This window comes from Syzygium oleosum, unplaced genomic scaffold, assembly GCF_021117445.2.
Source record: "Syzygium oleosum isolate NSW1041296 unplaced genomic scaffold, Sole_v2.1 Sole_v2.40, whole genome shotgun sequence".
Lineage (NCBI taxonomy): Eukaryota > Viridiplantae > Streptophyta > Magnoliopsida > Myrtales > Myrtaceae > Syzygium > Syzygium oleosum.
Window position 1 is genome coordinate 769,526 of NW_026607524.1, and position 16,297 is coordinate 785,822.

At 38.0% G+C, this 16,297-nt stretch overlaps 2 protein-coding genes across 3 annotated transcripts; both read left to right on the forward strand.

The window, feature by feature from the left end:
- Positions 1-1,697: 1,697 nt before the first annotated feature.
- On the forward strand, positions 1,698-15,044 carry LOC130134332 (zinc finger CCCH domain-containing protein 48-like). Of its 2 annotated transcripts, none has more exons than XM_056305948.1 (8): positions 1,698-1,964; positions 11,960-12,598; positions 12,794-12,979; positions 13,090-13,191; positions 13,488-13,634; positions 13,835-14,017; positions 14,427-14,524; positions 14,624-15,044. In XM_056305948.1, exons 2-8 carry the CDS (start codon positions 12,158-12,160, stop codon positions 14,757-14,759), a joined length of 1,293 nt encoding a protein of 430 aa, XP_056161923.1. In that variant the 5' UTR covers positions 1,698-1,964; positions 11,960-12,157; the 3' UTR covers positions 14,760-15,044. The 2 variants fall into 2 exon arrangements, with proteins under 2 accessions (XP_056161923.1, XP_056161924.1); XM_056305949.1 differs by lacking the exon at positions 1,698-1,964 and adding an exon at positions 11,322-11,459 and having other exon boundaries at positions 12,157-12,598.
- On the forward strand, positions 1,959-5,131 carry LOC130136000 (zinc finger CCCH domain-containing protein 48-like). The gene is made up of 7 exons (XM_056305947.1): positions 1,959-2,605; positions 2,801-2,986; positions 3,099-3,200; positions 3,497-3,643; positions 3,847-4,029; positions 4,449-4,546; positions 4,646-5,131. The coding sequence occupies exons 1-7, from the start codon at positions 2,165-2,167 to the stop codon at positions 4,812-4,814; spliced, it is 1,326 nt and encodes a 441-aa protein (XP_056161922.1). The 5' UTR covers positions 1,959-2,164; the 3' UTR covers positions 4,815-5,131.
- Positions 15,045-16,297: the final 1,253 nt, after the last annotated feature.

Here is a 16,297-nt window from a genome sequence, read left to right on the forward strand (position 1 = left end):
TACAATAAGTTTAGGACTTTTTGGACAATTATTCCGAGAAATCGGGGAAACGATCTCTATGAGCGCGCTCATTGATTTTGTTCTTCGCAAAATGATGGATAAAACCTACATAATTTGGGTTAAGCAACTCAATATACCAATCATTTTGAAAATGGCTGCAACGCATGACATGAAATTTGCAAAGTGAAAGGCGAGAAAGTTGGTTTGTGAAAAATCAATAATTTGAAATTTTTTTTTTCCTAACTTTGATCTTTATGTTGTTTGGAAAATTGAGTTAATAGAAAATATTTTAATTACCAACCAAAATGCTTGGCATAGGTTTTATCCATAATGAAAATAATTTTCATTAATTTATTTTTTTAAGCGACGAGAACAATCAAAACTAGGAAAGCATTTTCTGAATTGTTGATTTTCTGCGATTCCAATATCTTTACTAATGAACATTACGAAAATATTTTTCAGGAAAAATGATTCATGTTCCTATGTTGATTTCAAACATGTTTTTATTTATTTATTTATAAATGGATCTATTGTTTACTCATTTTAGCTTGCCTCCTCTTTTTCCACCTCGTTTTCCTACATTTATATTTTGGATTCGACTCGATATTTATGAGAAATATACGATCGGAAGTAATTTTCGCCCCTTTTTAAATAAGGATAACGAAAAATAATTCCCCTCTCTCCTCCTTTTTCCACCTCGTTTTTTCTCAACCCTCAACATTTCCTCCGCCCTCTAAAGCTCTTCTAAAAAAAAAAAAAAGCACACCGTAAAATCTCTCTAACACCTTCGAATCGAAATTTAATGAACATCTCTGATATTTATCGCTTTTTCTTAAATCGACTGAAATCTTTGAGAAATTTATGTTTATACCATATTTATTGTATAATTCGAAAAAAAAAATTCCTGACATTGATCTTTTTACGTTGTTTAGAAAATTGAATTAACGGAGAATATTTTGATTACCAACAAAAATGCCCGGCATAGGTTTTACCGATAATGAAAATTATTTTCATTATCTTCTAAGAGATTGTAATCGAAATTTGAAACATTTCTGATATTGATCGGTCTTTCCTAAATAGACTAAAATCTTCGAGCAATTTATCCTCTATATGGTATTTAATGTTCTTTTACTCTTTTTATTTTCTCTCTTTTTCCAGTATAATAAAATCAAGAAAATCTCAACGGTAACTTCCACCCCGCGTGAGGTGAACGCGCTTTGGCTTCCTTCATATATTCAAAGAAGCAGAAGAAGACCAGGCGCAAACTTCCTATCCAAGAAACAGAACCAAAGGCTTCGTCTCCTTCGACATCTCTCTCTCTCTCTTTCTCGATCGATCGATCGATCGATCATCGCTTCGGTTCTTCTCGATCGCCACCGCAGCCGACGATCTTCGTGACTTCGATTCGAGGGGCGATCGTCGCTTGGCGGGTTTCCTCAGGTTTGCTTTGCTTTGCTTTGCTTCTCTCTTCTCGACGCCCTCTCTCCGTAGCAGTTTCTAGCCCAAGTATATAGCCATGAAGTTCCCGTTAGGGTTTCCTCTTCTTCTTTCGACGATGACGATCTCCCGCTGGCCTTGGGAGGGTTTTCTAGATGGTGGGTGTCCGCCGACGACGGCGGCCGTCGGGCCTGCGTTTGGTAGCCATTCGCCGGGCATTGTCAGGTTTCTTAATCCCGAAGGAATCGGGCGGGGGCTTTTCTTCCTCCTGAAAGGATCTGGGGTTTATTGCCTTGATTTGAGGGGGGCTGTCGTTGCGGTGATGGCGAGTTTGGAACTTAGGTTTGATGACTTGGAATCTTTTTCGTGAAGGGGCTCCGACAATGCGACATCAATGTTGTCCGAATTTAGTCTCCAGTTCGTGTTCTGTGTTTTCCGTTATTCTGCTTCTGGGTGAATTCGATTGGGTTGGAACCGAGAGAGATGGGAATCATGATGGATCGAGATGGTCATGCATTCTCTTGTAGGTCGTGGATTGTTCTTTTTTTTATGTCCGTATTGTTGGTTGGTGCTGAGAGGAACTGAAACTCTTGGGATTGCTGACTACAGTGGACCTTGGTTTTTCTAGCAGCGGATCTTCTTGCAAGAACGAGTTCTGATGCTTCGAGTTAACTTTGGTTAGGTTATTCAGTTCAGTGATTGATTGTCCGTCTTTCTGTATAATAGAATGGGTATTAAGACAGCAAGGACTACCGCGGGTTGGCCGCAAAAATCAGCTGCTCGCTATAATCAGCTTCCAACAGCACCGACAAGCCGCAAAGTTTGCAGTTACTGGTTAGAAGGGAGGTGCAACCGGAATCCCTGCCGGTTTTTGCACGATGCATCTCTTCCACGCAATGTTTACTATCGAGCTGCAAAGCAGTCGAGTTATATGCCTGAGAATTGCCATGGGAAGGGCCCTGAATCTAGCCCGGTGAATTCAGCGAGTTCAACTTCTGGAGAGAGAGGCGATTTGTCAAACGATAAAAACCCTCATAAGCCCGGAGAAAAAGTATGCCACTACTGGATGTCGGGCAACTGCGTGAAAGGCGATGCATGTCCTTTCTTGCATTCATGGTATTACGGTGTTGATTTTGCCATGCTGGCTAAGCTCGACGGGCATAAAAAGGTACTGTTTATAGATTGGTTTTTGCCTTTTGTGTTCTCTCTCGTATCCAAGACTATAGCTGCATAAAATTTTGTTGCATTGCTTGTTTTATTAAACTCCAATTTGTTTCCGTCCTGTAATAATTACGATGTCGAAATATCATTGCCTGTCTGGCATAAAAGTAGGTCTGGACTCACCTGATGCTTTTTATGATAGGGTGTTTTTGGAATAGCACTTCCTTCTGGATCTACTAAGCTCTACTCCGGAAGCAAAGATGGAACAGCACGAATCTGGGACTGTCACACTGGTAAATGTGATCAAGTGATCAACCTTGGAGGAGAAATTGGGTGTTTTACTTGTGAAGGTCCTTGGGTGTTTATTGGCATGCCTAATACTATTAAGGTGAGTGGTTGGCTGGGTCTACTTTGTCCTTTGTTATTATTTGTTTTGGGCAATTCTTGAATCAGTGAGCTGCTGAGCTTTAATTCATTGCTTTCTCTTGTATCTCTTTTAGGCATGGAATATCCAGAATGGTGCTAGCTACGATATCAGTGGACCAGTTGGACAGGTCCATGCTATGGAAGTTTCTAAGACCATGCTTTTTGCCGGAGCCCAGGTAATCTATTATTAGAAAGAATTTAACGTCTATTTAGGTGGTTTATCTGCTGGAATTTTGTCTAGTCTGTTTCTTTAGAATCTTGTTCCTTTGTGAATTAGCAGCATAAGTGATATAAAAGTTTGTGCTGAGTGTGAGAGTGGATTTTTGGTTTACACCTGAAATTTTTCTCTGCTTCTCTAAGTGTGGCCCACCTAGGTCAACCTTCATATGATCACGTTCTGCCTCATTCTGTTGATACTTGTGATGAATTATATTGGCTTTCGATGATTATACTGAACGAACTTTGCTTCTAGGATGGCACTATCTTGGTGTGGAAAGGAGGTAGTGAGGCTGATCCTTTTCAGATGGCTGCGCCTCTCATGGGTCACACTCGGGGCGTTGTATCATTAACTATTGGGCGGGACCGGTTGTATTCAGGTTCCATCGACCGGACCATAAGGGTAAGCTGGTTTATCTTAGATGTCTCTCCCCCTGATTATATCTAGTCGTGTGTCCTGGGAAGGCATGACTTGGCCCTTGTAGTTTGTCTTGTTCTTTTGGATCACTTCGATTGGTTTGCTACGTCTCTCTGTATTTTTTCTGCCCCGCTCCACCATAGTATCCTCCTGACCCCACCACATCTTTCTTTTTCTCTCCTCCGCAGGTGTGGGACTTGCACACTCTGGAGTGTGTTCAGGAACTTGTTGGACACACTGATGTGGTGATGTCACTTCTTTGCTGGGACGAGTACTTGATATCCTGTTCGTTGGATCAGACAGCTAAGGTCTGGGGGGTTCCCACTGAAGGAGGCAGCTTGGAAGTTGCCTATACACATCAGGAGGACCATGTATGTTGCTTGCTAAATTTTTTTTTTTGCACCTGTGTGGATTATGGTAATATGTGGTTGATGATTGTAGTACTATAGGAAAAAGTGTAGACTATAAGGGTGTAATTGTGTTTTCTTTTATTGACTGCAAATGTGCGAAGTGCATGGACCTGGTTTACAGTCTTAGATCGCAGAGATGAGTCTTATTGCTTTTCGGTTTTATTTCCGCCACTAAAAATAACTATATGAATAATGTGGATTGAAGCTATTATAGCCATACTGTCAAGTACCTTCCATGTGCTTGCTCTATGTGGAGAAGACATGAATTTTTTTTCTTCCACCTGTCAGTGCTTTGTTAGTTTCTTACTGTGCTCCTAGTCTCACGGAAGTGACAGTAATATCATATGTTGATGTTACAAATATCATTTTGTCCTGCACAGGGTATTCTTGCACTGTCAGGGCTGATGGATGCACGGGGTAAGCCGGTCCTTCTCTGTGCATGCAATGACAACACTGTTCGCTTGTACGAGCTCCCATCGTAAGTCCAAATCATTTCTCTAATTGGTTTGACATCCTCGTCTCTCAGTGAAGACTGCTGTCTTCTTCTGCTTGGCTGACTTCGTGCATCGTACTCCAGGTTCACTGAAAGGGGCAAGATATTCTCAAGACGAGAAGTGAGGACTCTTCAGACAGCTCCCGGAGGCTTATTCTTCACGGGAGATGCTGCGGGGATGCTGACCGTTTGGAAATGGTTGGATTCTCCGAAGAGCCAAACAGAGCATCTTCCTCATTCGATGGAGTCATGATAAGTAGGAGAGAGAATCAAGCTATTGACATTGGAGTTCAAATTTCACAAGGAAGACTGTGTCATCTATGCCCCGACCCAACTGGGATTGTGATTTAGAGCAATGAGCGGGATGGCTGTAACTACTACTGTCTGCGCCACAGTCCCAGTTTTTGTGTAGACATTAATTTTTCGACAGCGACGGTTGGACTTGTAAATGATTCATCATTAGTAATTGATGTGCCTTTTGCTATTCAACTTGGGCACTTGGGCAAATCCATCTGCTTTGTAGTAGACCATAGAAGTTGTCTAATGGAAACCCTTCTTCTTTTTGAGAGAGTTTTTACAGTGGAATTAAGGTCTTCATTTTCTCTGTACGATTGTTCAAGTCTTATTACTGAAAAAGCGGAATAAAAAAGAAGCGCTAATAATAAATCATGAATAAACGGCACTTCAAAATTGTTGCATATTCTTCTCAGTCCGATGAAAACAAATTCACAATGCATAGGCTCACTACTGTATGGATGAAAATTGTTCAATGAGAAACTGATAGATGGACTTCATAAGCTTATTACACTCCATGTACTTCTGGACGTGGAACAAAAACTGATACACTACATACTGCAATTCAAATGAATAGATTTTACAAATCAAAACTGATACACGGGACTTCATTAAAGCATATGAAACTAATAATGAGCTCCATCTTCAACGGTATCAATCCAAACTAGGTCTGAGAGTCTCCCGATCCTGTCCACTGAGCAAGTATGAGAGTAGATAAGCTCTGCAAAGCGATTTCAAAGAAATGCAGAAATGTGAAAATTTTGTGGAATTCACATAAGGAAAATAACTAGGTAACGTATTCTGATAATGTACTTCTACATGTATTTTCGCGTATCTATTAGACTATTAGTATTATTTGGGGTTGTAACCCATTGGGGATAGAACAAACCAGACAAAAAATTTATGAATTGGACACAAACGGCTTGAAAGTTTAAATTTAAAAATTTGCTCAACTTGAAAAAATTTAGAAAACAAGATTGTAATTATCAGCTTCTTCTTCACAAATTTAATTTTGTTTAAGTATAGAGTATGTCGATTTCCTTATTTAAGTGCTGTATTGTTTAAACGTCATTTTTTGTTCAATCTTTTGAATTGCTAAATTAAAACTCGAGATCATCTCTTTTTGTCCATTAAGTAAATTTCACTTGAGTTTCTGTATTTAAAATATATATCGAACGACAAACTTATACATTAAACCTTATTGAGTTCTCTCTAATTTTGTTGAATAAATTTCAAATTACGTGTACTTTAAATCAATTTACATACACTTTTTATTTTTTGCTGAATGGATTTGCTTTAAAGGATGTTAGATATATTTAAATCAAGTGGATTTCAAGAGGACCCAAAATCGAATGAAATTTCAATATTCATGTTTCAAGTAAGTTAACTTGAACTTCTTTTTCTGATAAATTATTATTATTTAACTGTTATAGATAGAGAATATTCAATAAAAATTTCATAACATAAGCTATCCTTCGAATTACATTAATATTATTTTAAATTGTGTATTTATCACATGTTAAAATATATTATACTTCGAAATATACATCTTATTTATCCAACAAGATATACTTCTCCTTCTAACTAAATCTATAATTACTAAAATAAATTATGTATGACAATATACTTATATACCATATTGTCAAATTTAAAATTAATTAGAGATAAAAATCGAAAAAGATAAACCTCTCAAAAGGATAATGATAGTACTTTTCAAAATAACTTGTTTCTTTTTAATTTTTTTTTTCAAGTTTAAAAACAACGAGAGAAAAAAAGTTGAAAGAGATAAATACAGGAGAATATATTTGAGATGCTTACTTTTTAACAATTTTGTTATTTGAAATTCAAGCTCAATCAAAGAAAAAAGTAAGGAGAAAACAAATCAATAAACCGAAGTTTATTGGTCGAGCATGAGACACGTGGCAAAACTATGCCCTATGCTATTGCCACAAAATGATCATAGAATTAAAGTGAAGTATCAACAAACTATTTAATTGAAAGAGATTGAAATTGGAGAATACATTTGAGATACTTTCTCTTCATTTCGTTTTATCCGTTGAAATTCAACTCAATAAGAAGATAAAAAGTACGGAGATAATAATCAATAAACCAATGTTTATTGGATGGCAAGGCACAGAGACAAAGTGAATTGCCGCATGGCGATCATAGGAGCAAATACTTTCCTCGATTTAACCTAATGTTTATTAGAGACCCTATGGAAGGATGAAAATATGAGAAGATGAGTGAACTCATGAACTCTTCCTCCTAGTGTGCCTTCATGCAAATGGACCACTTCCTCACACAAATTGCTGTTTAGGGTCTTACCACTAATTGTTATAAAATTCATATTTTGGTTTTTTATATAATATGAAACACCGGACACCTTTCAAAATAGAAAAATATTGACATTTGAAATTTGTATATGATTTTTTACACTTAAATTATTGTTTTTATTTTCAAAATTCGAAGAATAGTTCGAAATAAGAATAATAAGAAGCTTTTTTATATGCTTTGTATTGCAAGTCAACTAAAGAAATCATTTTTGAATTTTATTGTCAAAATATAAATATCATTTCAAGTTAAAAACCTATTGAAATTTGAGATAAACTTCCTACAAAAGAGTTTGTTTTTTGGTGAGACATGTTACAAAAGAGTCTAATCGTGAAAATATACAAGTGCCCCTTGACACTCATTAATAAATTTCTAATGGAAATCAATAATTCAAATAGAAATCAATCATGAGTAAAAAATACTTCAAAATTCTATTTGTGTCCCATTAAACTGAAAGTTTTGCTATATGGATGTATCGAGAAAAAAATTAAAAAAAGAAGGCGATTTTGAATGTTATTAGCTTCCTCACAAATTTGATTTTGTTTTATTTTAGAGTATGTGGAAATTCCGTATTTTGGTGTCATATTCTTCGGATGTCACTTTCGTTCAATCTTTGAACAGCTAAGTTAAGTTAGAGATTATCTCTTCTTTATTGATTAAATCTTTGAACACTTGATGCCATCTCCGATCATCATGAGATATTTCTTGTTGTCAACAATGAACACATACTCGTAAACATCGGTGGTCACATATATCCGGAAGTTCTAACAAAAAAAAAAGGGGTTAATACCACGAAAAACCCCAAACTAGTACACCTGTGATAAATTTACCACAAACTAATTTTTTGACCACAAAAAATCCCAAATCGATACGCCTGTGACAAATTTATTTTCTGTTAGGCTCCGTTCGTTTGGCGGAAAATATTCTCCTTTTGGAAAATATTTTCTCGGAAGTCATTTTCCTGGAAAATGTTTTCCCGGAACATAATTTTCCGGTGTTCGGCGACCAATATGAAAAAGTTTCGGAAAATATTTTTCACCGGCGACCGGCGGCGGCGGCGGCGGCGGCGGGCGACCGGCGGCCAACGGTGGTGACCGGCGATCAACTTCCTCTCCCACGGAAAATATTTTCTCTCCCATGGGCAATTTTGCCTTCAATTTGGGGGAAAATGATTTCCTCAAAACAATGACGGATTTGGGGGTGGGGAAGGAAAATATTTTCCCACGGAAAACATTTTCCGCCCCCGAACACCGGAAAACGCGGAAAATATTTTCCGGAAAAATATTTTTCCGCAAATGAACATAGCCCTAGTTTTCATTAAATTTTATCGTCAAATTTCTGAGTTAGGTGACACATGACAGTTGATGAATATACTAGTTTGAGGTTTTATCCACCGTTTGTCACACGTTTATCAGTTGTGGTTCTTTGGTGATATTAATCTAATTTAATGGAAACTAACGGAGGGTAATTTGTCACAAATGTACCAGTTTGAGATTTTTGGTGGTCAAAAAATTAGTTTCGGGTAAATTTATCATAGGTGTACCAGCTTAGGGTTTTTGGTGTTAAAAAAACTTAGTTTAGAGTAAATTTATTATAGGTGTACCAGTTTAAGGTTTTTTGTGGCATTAACAAAGAAAAAAAAAAACTATATCATGAAGTTCCCCTTCGTGCTGCCGATATTGTGAAGGCTGCCTTCACAATCGCGTTGTTAATGGTTGTCAAGTTCCGGTCCGTCTTGGCTCACGACCACCAGGGTGCCGACCAAGACCAAATGGTCCCCGCTTGAGGCAATGAATAGAAGAACAAGAAAGAGAAGTAAACCGGCCATTGTTAGGGCTAGTGAGTTTAGAAACTGAAAGAGTAATATACGGAGCCATCTTCCTTCTTGTTCCTAAAGGCTACACAAATCCCAAACAAAGAAAAAAAGGAAACTGAAATCAGTACAAGTATCAAATTGGTCCAAGAAGTAAGTCCCCCTTTATCACTATATTGGGGTGAATTGATATTCATAACTCTCCTGAAACTTGTCAAATTGGTGTAATCGAGCTCTTATGTTAACTCCGTTCAATTTGGCTAACGAAAAATGTTGACGTAGCTTTTCTTAATATTTTCTTGTGACTAAGATAAGCTCCCTCGTTCCTTCTCCTCCCTGCTTGCAAATTTAACACCAAAAATATGATAATCATCAAGTTTTCTAGGTTTGACGTGGATTCTTGGACCCCTTACTTGATTCAAGGCTTCTAGAATTCTATTCAAGTGCTGTTATATGTCGATTGTGGATGCTCAATAGCTTAGTTTTATGGATATGTTTTCTGACACTAATTCCTTGTTAGGTCTTCCGATGTGTTTCTGCTACTTGCGGCCACTTCTAGCATCCCCACTATGTAGCAAAATTGCTCCATTGCAGAAACGAGGTTAGAAAAACTTACGGTAAGGATTGTTGCAGGAGAAAGTTTCACGTGTCCTGTACATAGATGCTGCATTTACTTTCAAATAGGACAAAAAAGGATCATGATCTGCAAATTGATATATGCAGATGACGCCCCAAGTCTTACCATAGAAAATGCTTGCCAAAATATGTTATACTAAACTTTTAGATTATTATTGCTTTTTATTCTCGTCGTAAATTGATCTATGATGCTTCATATGCTTGTTTCAAGGGATATTGTTTTCAAAGATTCAGATGAAGAGGCAATAACAAAGGCATGGGAGTAACTACTACCCAATCGCATAGTAGTTTATTGTTTGTGAGTACTACTTCAGTGGATAAGGTTCTACAAGCATTTTGCCATCATCTACTAAAGAGTTGTCTTTAACTTTGCCAGAAAGTATTATATTGATGAAGAGATTGGGACAATTCAATGATGGATAAATGTTCGAAGAAGCTTAGCTACTAAAGTAGTACTCACAAACATAAATTAATATGCAATTGGCTAGAAATTCCTCCCATGCCCTTGTTATTGCATGTTCATTTAGAATCTTCGAAAAAATATCCCTTGAAACAAGCATGTGAAGCATCATAGATCAATTAACAACACTACTGAAGCAAATTCTAATCTAAAAGTTCTGTAGTGTTACTTTGACGAGTATTTCAATGGTAAGACTTGGTGCATCATCTCGATACAGCGATTTTGCAAATCATGTTCTTTCTTGTTTTCAATTTGATTGCAAACGCAACATTTATGTATAGAAAATATACCCAAATTCCATAAGGATTGCAAATATATGAAGACAATAAGACGTGGCAATGTCACAATATCCCAATCCAAAAGTAGTCAAGATAAGAACAAAGAAAACCTAAAAGAAAGATTTTTCATCTCCTTGTTTGGGAAGCTATGAAGCATGATGGGTGGGGATTGAGAAATCAGGGATGAGATCTCTGTGAGCCCCACTCATTCATCTTGTTCTTCACCAAATGATGGAGAAAACCTATAGAATTAGAGTTTTTTTTTAACTGTCCTACTCTAATTCTCACACCTCTTTTAGATTTTTACTCTGTATGTTTGCAAAGTATAGGAATCGAATCCCACACCCAAAATTAAATGCCCTCACCCTACTCAATTATCTTATCACTGGGCTATGTGCCACAGTTAGTTTATAAAATTGGAGTTGAGCAACTCGGTTTGCCAATCATTTTGAAGATGGCTGCAACGAATGACTTGAAGGTCTATAATTTGCAGAGTGAAAGGCAAGAAAGTTGGTTTCGCGGGAAGTCAATAATTCGAAAAAAAAAAATTCCTGACATTGATCTTTTACGTTGTTTAGAAAATTGAGTTAATGGAGAATATTTTGATTACCAACAAAAATGCCCGGCATAGGTTTTACCGATAATGAAAATTATTTTCATTATCTTCTAAGAGATTGTAATCGAAATTTGAAACATTTCTGATATTGATCGGTCTTTCCTAAATAGACTAAAATCTTCGAGCAATTTATCCTCTACATGGTATTTAATGTTCTTTTACTCCTTTTATTTTCTCTCTTTTTCCAGTATAATAAAATCAAGAAAATCTCAACGGTAACTTCCACCCCGCGTGAGGTGAACGCGCTTTGGCTTCCTTCATATATTCAAAGAAGCAGAAGAAGACCAGGCGCAAACTTCCTATCCAAGAAACAGAACCAAAGGCTTCGTCTCCTTCGACATCTCTCTCTCTCTCTTTCTCGATCGATCGATCGATCGATCATCGCTTCGGTTCTTCTCGATCGCCACCGCAGCCGACGATCTTCGTGACTTCGATTCGAGGGGCGATCGTCGCTTGGCGGGTTTCCTCAGGTTTGCTTTGCTTTGCTTTGCTTCTCTCTTCTCGACGCCCTCTCTCCGTAGCAGTTTCTAGCCCAAGTATATAGCCATGAAGTTCCCGTTAGGGTTTCCTCTTCTTCTTTCGACGATGACGATCTCCCGCTGGCCTTGGGAGGGTTTTCTAGATGGTGGGTGTCCGCCGGTGACGACGACGATGGCCGTCGGGCCTGCGTTTGGTAGCCATTCGCCGGGATTGTCAGGTTTCGTAACCCCGAAGGAATCGGGGGGTTTTCTTCCGACTGAAAGGATCTGGGATTTGTTGCCTTGATTTGAGTTTTTGGACATTAGGTTTGATGACTGGAATTTTTGGTGAAGAGGCTCGGACAATGCGACATTCTTGTACGAATTTCCTTTAGTCTCTAGTTCGTGTTCTAGGTTTTCAGCTATTCTGCTTCTGGGTGAATTTGATTTGGTTGGAACCGAAAGAGATGGGGAATCATGATGGATCGAGATGGTTATGCATTATCTTATAGGTCGTGGATTGTTCTTTATTCTGTCCGTATTGTTGGTGCTAAGAGGAACTGGAACTCTTGGGATTGCTTGGCTACAGTGGGACCTTGGGTTTTCTGCAAGGGATCTTCTTGCAAGAACGAGTTCTGATACTTTGAGTTAACTTTGGATAGGTTATTCAGTTCGGTCATTGATTGTCCGTCTTTCTGTATAATAATAGCATGGATATTAAGACAGCAAGGACTACTGCGGGTTGGCCGCAAAAATCAGCTGCTCACTATAATCAGCTTCCGACAGCACCGACAAGCGGCAAAGTTTGCAGTTACTGGTTGGAAGGGAGGTGCAACCGGAATCCCTGCAGGTTTTTGCATGACGCATCTCTAACACGCAATGTTTACCATCGAGCTGCAAAGCAGTCGAGTTACATGCCTGAGGATTGCCATGGGAAGGGCCCTGAATCTAGCCTGGTGAATTCGGCGAGTTCAACTTCTAGAGAGAGAGGTGATTCGTCAAAAGATAAAAACCCTCATAAGCCCGGAGAAAAAGTGTGCCACTACTGGATGTCGGGCAACTGTGTGAAAGGCGATACATGTCCTTTCTTGCATTCATGGTATCACGGTGTTGATTTTTCCATGCTGGCTAAGCTCGACGGGCATAAAAAGGTACTCTTTTTAGATTAGTTTTTACCTTCTGTGTTCTCTCTTATATCCAAGACTATAGCCGTAGAAAATTTAGTAGCATCGCTTGTATTATGAAACTCCAATTTGTTCCCGTCCTGTACTAATTAAGATTTAGAAATATCATTGCCTGTCAGGCATAAAGGTAGGTCTGGACTCACCTGATGCTTTTTATGATAGGGTGTTTCTGGAATAGCACTTCCTTCTGGATCTACTAAGCTCTACTCCGGAAGCAAAGATGGAACAGCACGAATCTGGGACTGTCACACTGGTAAATGCAATCAAGTGATCAACCTTGGAGGAGAAGTTGGGTGTTTTACTTGTGAAGGTCCTTGGGTGTTTGTTGGCATGCCTAATGCTATTAAGGTGAGCGGTTGGCTGGTCTCCTTTGTCCTTCGTTATTATTTTTTTGGCAATTCTTGAATTAGTGAGCTGCTGAGCTTTTAATTTAGTGCTTTCTCTTGTATCTCTTGTAGGCATGGAATACCCAGAATGGTGCTTGCTACGATATCAGTGGACCAGTTGGACAGGTCCATGCTATGGAAGTTTCTAAGAACATGCTTTTTGCCGGAGCCCAGGTAATTCATTATTAGAAAGAATTTAATGTCAATTTAGGTGGTTTATCTGCTGGAATTTTGTCTAGTCTGTTTCTTTTGTATCTCGTTCCTCCGTGAATTAGCAGCATAAGTGATATAAAAGTTGAAGCTCAGTGTGAGGGTGGATTTTTGGTTTAGACCTGAAATTCTTCTCTTCTTCTTTAAGTGTGGCCCACCTAAGTCAACATTCATATGATCACGTACTGCCTCATTCTGTTGCTACTTGTGATGAATTATATTGGCTTTCAATGATTAAACTGAACAAACTTTGCTTCTAGGATGGCGCTATCTTGGTGTGGAAAGGAGATAGTGAAGCTGATCCTTTTCAGATGGCTGCACCTCTCTTGGGTCACACTCGGGGTGTGGTATCATTAACTATTGGGCGTGACCGGTTGTATTCAGGTTCCATCGACCGGACCATAAGGGTATGGTGGTTTGTCTTAGATGCTCTCACCCTGATTTTATCTAGTTGTGTGTGTTGGGAGGCATGACTTGGCCCTTGTAGTTTATGTTCTCTTTTGCATCACTTCTATTTGTTTGCTACGTCCTCTCTGTATTTTTGTGCCCCGCTCCACTGTAGTAATCGTCCTGACCCCTCACATCTTACTTTTTTTCTCCTCCGCAGGTGTGGGACTTGCACACACTGGAGTGTGTTCAGGAACTTGTTGGACACACTGATGTGGTGATGTCACTTATTTGCTGGGACGAGTACTTGATATCCTGTTCGTTGGATCAGACAGTTAAGGTCTGGGGGGTTCCCACTGAAGGAGGCAGCTTGGAAGTTGCCTATACACATCATGAGGACCATGTATGTTGCTCACTAAATTTTTTTTTTTTTTGCACTTGTGTGGATTATGGTAATTTGTGGTTGATGATGGTACTATAGGAAAAAGGGTAGACAATAAGGGTGAAACTGTGTTTTCTTTTATTGACTTCATATGCGCCAAGTGGATGGACCTATTTTTCTATCTTAGATCTCAAAGATGCGTCTTATAGCTTTTCGGTTTTATTTCCTCAGCTAAAAATGACTATATGAATATTGTGGATTGAATCTTTGTAATAGAGCCATACTGTCAAGTACCTTCCATGTGCTTGCTCTATGTGGAGAAGACATAAAATTTCATCTTCAACCTGTCGGTGCTTTGTCAGTTCCTAGTCAAATGGAAGTGATGTTATATCATATGTTGATGTTGCAAATATCATTTTGTCCTGCACAGGGTATTCTTGCACTGTCAGGGTTGATGGATGCACGTGGTAAGCCGGTCCTTCTCTGTGCGTGCAATGACAACACTGTTCGCTTGTACGAGCTCCCATCGTAAGTTCAAATCATTTCTCTAATCGGTTTGACGTCCTTGTCTCTCACTGAAGACTGTTCTCTTCTTCTGCCTGGTTGACTTCGTGCATCGTACTCCAGGTTCACTGAAAGGGGCAAGATATTCTCAAGACGAGAAGTGAGGACTCTTCAGACGGCTCCCGGAGGCCTAATCTTCACAGGAGATGCTGCGGGGATGCTGACCGTTTGGAAATGGTTGGATTCTCCGAAGAGCTAAAAAGAGCAGCTTCCTCATTCGATGGAGTCATGCTAAGAAGAAGAAACAATCAAGCTATTGACATTGGAGTTCAAATTTTGCAAGCAAGACAATGTCATCTATGCCCCGATGCAACTGGGATTGTGATTTAGAGCAAGAAACGGGATGGCTGTAACTACTACTGTCTGCACCACAATCCCAATTTTTGGGCTCTATCGTTTTTGTATAGACATTATATTTTTGACAGCAACGGTTGGACTTGTAAATGATTCATCATTAGTAATCGATATGCCTTTTGCTATTCAACTTGGGCACTTGCAAATCCATCTGCTTTGTAGTAGACCATAGAAGTCGTCTAATGGAAACCCTTCTTCTTTTTGAGAGATTTTACAGTGGAATTGTGGTCATCATTTTCTCTGTACGATTGTTGAAGTCTTATTACTGAAAAAGCAAAATAAAATAGAAGCGCTAATAATAAATCATGAATGAACTTATGACACTCCATGTACTTTTAAACGCGGAATAAAAACTGATACATCAAAACTGATACACCGGACTTCATTAAAGCTTATGAAATTAATAATAAGCTCCATCTTCAAGAGGTATAATTCCAAACTAGGTCTGGGAGTCTCCCTATCCTGCCCAGTGAGCAATTATGAGAGTAGATAAGCTGTGCAAAGCGATTTCAAAGAAATGCAGAAATGTGAAAATTTTGTAGAATTTACATAAGGAAAATAACTAGGTAACATATATTAATAATGTACTTTCACGTATGTATTAGTATTATTTGGGGTTGTAACCCACCGGGGATAGAACAAACCAGACCAAAAATATATGAATTGGACCCAAGCGGCTTGAAAGTTTAAATTCAAAAATTTGCTAAACGTATGTATTGAAAAAAAAGAAAAAGGAAACAACTTTAATTATTAGCTTCTTCTTCACAAATTGAATTTTGTGTTAGTCTGGAGTATGTAGATTTCCTTATTTTAGCGTCGTATTGTTAATGTCATTTTCGTTCAATCTTTTGAATTGCTAAATTAAAACTCGAGATCTTCTCTTTTTGTCCACTACCTAAATTTCATTTGAGTTGTTGTATTTAAAATATCTATCGAACAACAAACTAATACATTAAGCCTTATTGAATTCTCTCTTATTTTGTTGAAGTAATTTCAAATTACGTGGAATTTACATCAATTTACATACACTTTTTAACTTTTACTGAATAGATATGCTTTAGAGGAATTTAGATATATTTAAATCAAGTGGATTTCAAGAGGACCTAAAATCGAATGAAATGTCAATATGCATGTTTCAAGTGAGTTAAAATCTTGAACTTCTTTTTTAGATTAATTATTGTTATTTAAATGTTTATAGTTTGAGAATATTCAATAAAAATTTCACAACATAAGCTATCCTTCAAATTACATTAATATTATTTTAAATTGTGTATTTATTCACATGTTAAAATATGTCATACTTCAAAAAATGCATCTTATTTATCCAACAAGATATACTTCTCCTTCTAACTAAATCTATAATTACTAAAATAAACTATGCAT